General features: G+C 34.1%; 2 protein-coding genes across 3 annotated transcripts; one reads left to right on the forward strand and one right to left on the reverse strand.

Moving 5' to 3' along the window:
- On the forward strand, positions 55–1089 carry LOC109344278 (signal peptidase complex-like protein DTM1). 2 transcript variants are annotated; one of them, XM_019582987.1, is made up of 3 exons: positions 55–122; positions 179–425; positions 891–1089. In XM_019582987.1, exons 2-3 carry the CDS (start codon positions 181–183, stop codon positions 979–981), a joined length of 336 nt encoding a protein of 111 aa, XP_019438532.1. In that variant the 5' UTR covers positions 55–122; positions 179–180; the 3' UTR covers positions 982–1089. The 2 variants fall into 2 exon arrangements, with proteins under 2 accessions (XP_019438532.1, XP_019438530.1); XM_019582985.1 differs by having other exon boundaries at positions 66–425.
- LOC109344279 (probable mitochondrial adenine nucleotide transporter BTL3) lies at positions 2453–6313 on the reverse strand. Its single transcript, XM_019582988.1, has 4 exons — positions 5813–6313; positions 4859–5162; positions 3436–3903; positions 2453–2948 (listed from the first exon to the last, which is right to left on the reverse strand). The coding sequence occupies exons 1-4, from the start codon at positions 6184–6186 to the stop codon at positions 2880–2882; spliced, it is 1215 nt and encodes a 404-aa protein (XP_019438533.1). The 5' UTR covers positions 6187–6313; the 3' UTR covers positions 2453–2879.

Consider the following 6685-nt stretch of genomic DNA (forward strand, 5'->3'; position numbering starts at 1 on the left):
CGCCTAACTCAACCTTAGCTAACAATTACACTTACACGTGTGTTTCTGTAATTGTATTGTATTGTTTCTTCTTCTTGGTAATGTTATTCACCATTTTACCATCAACTTCTAATCTACCACTTCTAACTGTATTTCTCAATCTCTATCTGCATCAAATATTTGTAGCTTTTCACGGTCACCATGGGAAATGTTGATGCTGCTCTCAAAACCTCTTTGCTTTGGCTCGCAGCACTTATTTTGGTGGTTGGGTTATGCACTCACTCCATGAAGAAGATGATGGTTACTTATGTTATGGGAGTTGTTGGGATTTCTGCGGTGCTCTTACCTGATTGGGATTACTTCAACCGTGATTTCTCTCGTTGGGGTTACCCTATCACTGCTGAGGAAAGGGCTTCTCATCTTGCCCAAGGATCTGGACTTCTAAGGTGCCAACATATAACCCTATATCTTTCATGTTTATAAATATGTTCATTTCTATATATGTATTATGAATCACTTGCCAGAAGGAAAATCAATTTAATTAACAATACTATAATGACTTTTTAAAAGATCTAGCTTACTACTAGGATTTTAAATATTGTAGTTATGTTGAGTTTATCACAGTTACATAATATTGCAGCAAAATGGGATAACAATTTCAATTGGGATGTGATTGCCGAGACAATCAAAACCTTAACATTTTGGCTTAAATTGTGATAGCTATAGCTATTTTGAAATGAAATGATAAAAAATACTACTATATTAACATTTGTCTATTAAAAAATATGCTCTGAAATGAGTTTGTATATTGTACACCAATTATTACTATGGTCTCATTGCTAGTAGGAATATGTGAATAGTTGAGTGTTACTTGAATGAATTATTATCAGAATTTTTTTCTTTGATTACAGATTTGCATATTCTCCTCTGAGGGTGATTTCTTATTGCTTGATTTATGGATATGCTATGTACAAGTGGTGGAAGTATGTAACAAGTTCATAATCAATGAGTTTTATGGCAGCAACTACAGATTAATTCTTCTGAACCCTAATTTTAGCTTTATACGTTTAAATTTTTGGTGATCTGATTTGTTTAATTCTGAGGGATCCATAAACAATACTAGTGATTGCTGGAGAGGCTTCATTTTAAGCATTGTTTTTGGGATGGTGCTATATATATTTTCATCGATGAGCTGAAAATACAGCATCATTAATATCTAGAACGACACCTAAGTTTTTTTCCGTAAACAAAAATGTTGTATTGGCATTTTCATCTCATAATTAGTGATGGGAAAGAGGAATTTGCCTTCCCTGTAATCCCAAAATAGCGTTATCAATGATATCTTCTTCTGCCCATGCTATTGTCAATTACTATATAGCTTTTATCTTTGAACCTGTGAATTATACTAGATGAATGTAAAGGCAAAATCAATTGCAAAAGTTCTTTGCTTGGTTCAAAATATTTTCCATTTGGTTAAAGGAAGGGGGAGAAGAAACACTATTATTCCTATTTAATATCCTAATGAAAATAATCAATTATCATTACATTATTCATCATTAATATTTACTCTTTAAACAAATAACCTAAATGAATAATGCATAAAGTAGCAATTTCCTATAAGTTTTTGTCCTAATAATATATAGATATTACATTCTTATAATAATAATCCAGGAGACCTAGTAAAAGAATTAATAATAATCCAGTCTGCTTTGAACTATTGAAAACCTCATCAAACCACTTTAAGTTCACACATTAAAAAACCCAAAAAGAAACAAGTGTATTAAAATAAATCACATCCTCTCACTCTCATCCGTCATTAACTTAGAATCTATAATATATAACATAGTCTAGGCAACCAAATAATTTAACCAGTTAAAACCTATATGGGAATTCTTCCAATTTGAAGTCAATAATTTGGTCCATTTTTATAGATTACCAGTAAGTCATGTAACCATTAATGATATAAAAACCGATTTAAAATCTATAACTTGTAGCTTGTGAGCCACCCTTGTAACTTCACAGTCTGCAGCCACCAGCTTTTCCAGTGTTGTTCAAGAAAGATTTTCTTCATCCTACTTTCCCATTTATGTTTATGTTGATCGGTTGTGGAACCTATACAGGGTACTAGGGAGCTTCTTCCCCAAAAAAAATTGTCATGTCTAAAATGAAAATAATCTAAAAATAACTTCAAAAATAAATAACATCATAGCATTCTCAGTAATTATATATTTTCATTACTGCCTGCTATAGAGGATCTGCCTAATGATTTTATTACTACCTATATCTTCCCTTTTTATACTACCAAATCTAAGATTAAGTGATTGAAGTGTAAGTGAACCAAAAGATCACTACTGTTATAGAACCACAAATCAATCAGATCTGTGATGTATCTCAAGCACAGGGCATAATGCACAACCATAAATAAAACAGTCATATGAGGAGGAATAACTGAGACTAGATTAGTTGTGTGCTCGCTAAACATTATGCTATACTCAGCTGAAACACCTTCACGGCTTCCCCCAAATTCTCCAATTAATTTTTCAAAGTATAAAATGTGGTGGAAGTCGTAAATTATGCTCTCAAATAGTGAAAGTTAACATAAATGTGCAGACTGAATCAAAATTATAACTCAAAATATCTCAGTGACTAGATAAAATTATTTGCAGACTCTAAGCGAAAGGTAGATACACTGTAGAGTCGGTCCAAAATTTTCTGTATAATACATGTGCTAGAGTGGCGAGCTGTATGGGATTGCAGACCCAGGTTATGCTATCACTTCAAAGGCAAGCATCAAGTATGGTTTCCAATTCAAGTTGAATGTTACCATTCAGCAATTATATTAGGTGCTCGTCAATAGCTCGTGCTACAACTTCATACCAGTATGTACCTAAGAATCTTGCCTACTCCACTTTGAGAACAATCTTCATGCACTCATAGACAAAGTAACTTATTGAAGCTGAAGGAAGTACCTGAACATGGGGAAATATAAATACGGAATTTTTAAACTTTTACTTTAAATAAAAGCAACCTTTAGCAATAACGTAATAAAAAAGGAAGAATTTGGAAGAATGACCGTTCATTATAATTGAAGGGGGATGAAAGCATACGGATATTGAAGATCTAAATCTAACATCTAGGAAGATAATCTTAAAGCAGCAGAGTTTATGGTCCTCAATCTATAGGCCTTCATGGTAAACATATTAATCGGATTTTGTGTTGGTATATACAGTTGAAATCATCAACTCAATGTTTCAGGGAAAAGCATGTGATGCCACATGATATCACAAAAATGACAACCAATGTTATAGGATACTGCAGGGGAAATAATCCTAATAGCAATCGGCAAAACATTTCATAAAAAAGACATTTCTATATTTAAAAAAAGATGGACAATATGGAAGCAAAACTGGCTTGTGAACATGGTACAATGTGCCAAGGAGGTAAGAATTTACATGCCTGTAACAAGCTGGGAATAAGTCCTGCATAGAGAGCTGGAATGCCACCATGTTCCACTATTTTGACACAAGTTGCTAAAGTACTTAATTTAGTAGACCGGACTTGCAATTGAAGCTGCCTCCTTAACACTTCAAATGGGTATGTAGCAGCTTCTGCACATGCACCAGCAATAGCCCCATATAACAATGTCCTTACCGGTCCCAACTCAAGCTGGTCAAAGGCACTCAATTCCTGACCCTGTTTATGTAAGTTCTCGATTCTCTTCATTCCTTCCGGTGAATGCAGATAAGCTGATTTTAAAATATCATATACACCGTAAAACACAGCACCAGAAGGAGCCATACTTATAATTGATGGTACTAAACCCTTGTAAAGAGAAAAGATTCCTTCAGTTCGAACCATGTATTGGAAAGCACCAATTACACCACCTAAAGCCTCCCCACCTGGTGCCACCAACTTTGTCCGGATCTGAGATACACCACAGTCAATATTTCCAAGATATTACACTGCAAAATAATTAAATGTGTCCATTTGTTTTATTTCTACAAAACCTATTTATATATGATTCAGCTGTTAACACACTGATTGAAGAAAACATTCATAACACATTGATCATCTAACTGTATGTTGCAGCATTTTTCTACGAATCAGACTCAGAACTCAGTAGCCATAACAAAATTATTTGGAAGGGGATATGCAACTGATTTGGATCCTATCCTTTCACCTTCTAAGATGACCTTGTCATTTTCTGTGCATGGTCCCACAATCCTGCAAAGGGAGCCACTGTTGTGTGACTTGTGTCTATCTCTTTACTAAACTGACATGGCCATGTTAGAAGCTAACCTTAGAGAATCCGTATTCATATGAAACATCTTATGCTGATAACTCTTCTAAAGCATTTATCATTTACTGTGTTCTGTGTATACGGAAAATTATTGGGCACCTGTGGGAACAGTCAATGTGACAGGAAAGAAGACACAATAATGGCAGCAGAGAAGGACAAATCTTAACTTCATTGATTTTGTTATGAGTTGCATTAGTATAGCAGTGAAGTTATTAACAATAACTTTTTCTATATTCTTCAATTGTATGTAGCTCCATATCCATATAAATCAGTCCAAATATTCCATTCAGAAATGAAAGTTAAAAACTTAAAATGTTGCAGTTGGTTTTCCATGTGTTCACACCAATGCCTGTAGAGCAGACAGATATACGAGATTTACAACTAGAAGCTTGATAATCAGTTCCTGCTACAACATTATTCATAGAAATAGCTTAAAGCACAGGTTTATCAGAGTAACTAAACCATGTAAATTGAGGACTGCAGAATATCAATCCATAACGGGAACAATTGTGTTTAATATGTGGTTGAGCTGTAAAAGAGAAAATAAAGTAAGGAAGTGTAATAGAAATTAACACATACAGTGTCAAGTGGGAGGCAAATACTGGTAGCAGTGATCCCAGCAGCAGCGCCAGCAATAAACCTCTCAAAATTGGTAGTTTCCTCATTTCCAGAGAATCTGAGAAGCTGCTTTCTATACGTATCATATGCATAAAAGTTAACAGCCTTGAATGGAGCAGTTCGCAGAACATTTACAAGGTTGCCCTTCCAAAAGCCCCGCAACCCTTGAGTAATAGCAATTGTTTTAATAAGCTCCAATATATTCCTCTTCTCACCACGGACTATATATTCCAGCTTAAGTCTTTCGAGTGGGGCAACACAAGTTCTATTTAAGAACAAAACAATGTAAACAAAAAATGTGAGACAATTATTATTTATCATGTTAAAACATCCAGAGATCAATGTTCTGTCAATGATAGAGCATTATACCGTCGTTTGATTCATGTAGCTGATCCCACCTATTGGGATAAAGGTTTGGTTGTTATTGTTGTTGTAAAACATCTAGAGTGTGTTTGATAACACCACCAGGCAGCTGATAAGCTGTCAACTAGCTTATTGAAGTAAGCTACACGTTAGTGTTTAATAAAAAGCCTCATTTCACTATAGTGCAAGATTATAAGCTTGTTTTTTATAAGCAACTTACTAGAGGGAGTTTATGCCAATTTACACTTATCAGCTACCTTATAATCTAATATCACCGAAACGTTCAAATCCTATCTGGTAACTTATCAGCTTTCAGCAAACTTATAAGCTAGTTGTGCCAAATATAGTTATACTTTAGTAGCCAGCAATCTACAATGATTAACACTAGTGACAATGTTGTGTAATGAAATTGATACTCCTAATTTTCTATTCACATTACTTGTTAACTAATGACAATTTCGTGAAATAAAAACTTCAAATAAATAATTGGTTACTAATAAGGAGTGCAAATAGATAAAATGTTGTCATTACAACATTACTAATGTAGTTTACCTAGAAACCATGGCAGCTATTGCACCAGCCCATAGATGCTTGGTGGTGTTAACGGCACTGCCACCTCGTACACGTTTAACATTGTGAACCTTTCTTTGTTGTTTCTCAACAATGTATGACTTGTGTTCGGGAAAACGTTTACCTTCTTCATTTGGCAAACTAACCGATAAAAACACACCACCACTACTACGAGTCCTACGTTGGGGATTCGATTCGGGATAGTTTCTTAACAAACGAACAAAGGAATCGGGAACTGTGGGTTCAAGAAACAAACCGCCGCTAATTAATGAACCGAAATCGGAACTTGGATTGAAGAAAATGGGAGGAGAGTGTTGTTGATTCTGCTGCTGGTAATGGCTGATGTTACCTTGCATTATCGAAGGGAGAGTGAAACGGTGGCGTTTTTTGATTGAGTCAGAGAGGCAAGAGAGTTTTTATTGAGTTAGGAGACATGAGATATGAGAGAGTTTTATTTTATCAGAATGCGAATCGAGTTGGAGACAGAGGTTTTGCAATTTACACCACTTACCAATTTTATCTCTTAACTTTTAAGTGAAATTCGTTTCCTGTATTATTCATTTATTTTATTCTTTTATATATAACATTATTATTGTATTACTCATTCTAGCTTTTAAATTTATTTATTTTCTTTTTTTTCATTAACTTTGTATTTTGATGTCTGATTTCTCTGGATATCAATATTGTTTAATTTACATTATCGCATTAGTATTGTTATGAGCCTAATTGTAATAGTTTTCACATTGTTTATGAATAATTTTACAATATATTGATATAAATACCAATTTTACTAACTAGTAAAATTTTAAAAATAGTTCAAGAAGGAAAAATAATTTCTAGTGGTTAGTTGAAATG

This window comes from Lupinus angustifolius, chromosome LG03, assembly GCF_001865875.1.
Source record: "Lupinus angustifolius cultivar Tanjil chromosome LG03, LupAngTanjil_v1.0, whole genome shotgun sequence".
Classification (NCBI taxonomy): Eukaryota; Viridiplantae; Streptophyta; class Magnoliopsida; order Fabales; family Fabaceae; genus Lupinus; species Lupinus angustifolius.

Bases quoted from the DNA above. Each gene is read 5' to 3' on its own strand.
- LOC109344278 (XM_019582987.1), top strand. From the start codon at position 181: ATGGGAAATGTTGATGCTGCTCTCAAAACCTCTTTGCTTTGGCTCGCA. The intron at 426-890 runs GTGCCAACATAT...CTTTGATTACAG, and splicing joins CAAGGATCTGGACTTCTAAG to ATTTGCATATTCTCCTCTGA.
- LOC109344279 (XM_019582988.1), bottom strand. From the start codon at position 6,186: ATGCAAGGTAACATCAGCCATTACCAGCAGCAGAATCAACAACACTCT. The intron at 5,163-5,812 runs GTAAACTACATT...GTTCTTAAATAG, and splicing joins ATAGCTGCCATGGTTTCTAG to AACTTGTGTTGCCCCACTCG. The intron at 2,949-3,435 runs GCATGTAAATTC...CCCCATGTTCAG, and splicing joins TTATTCCCAGCTTGTTACAG to GTACTTCCTTCAGCTTCAAT.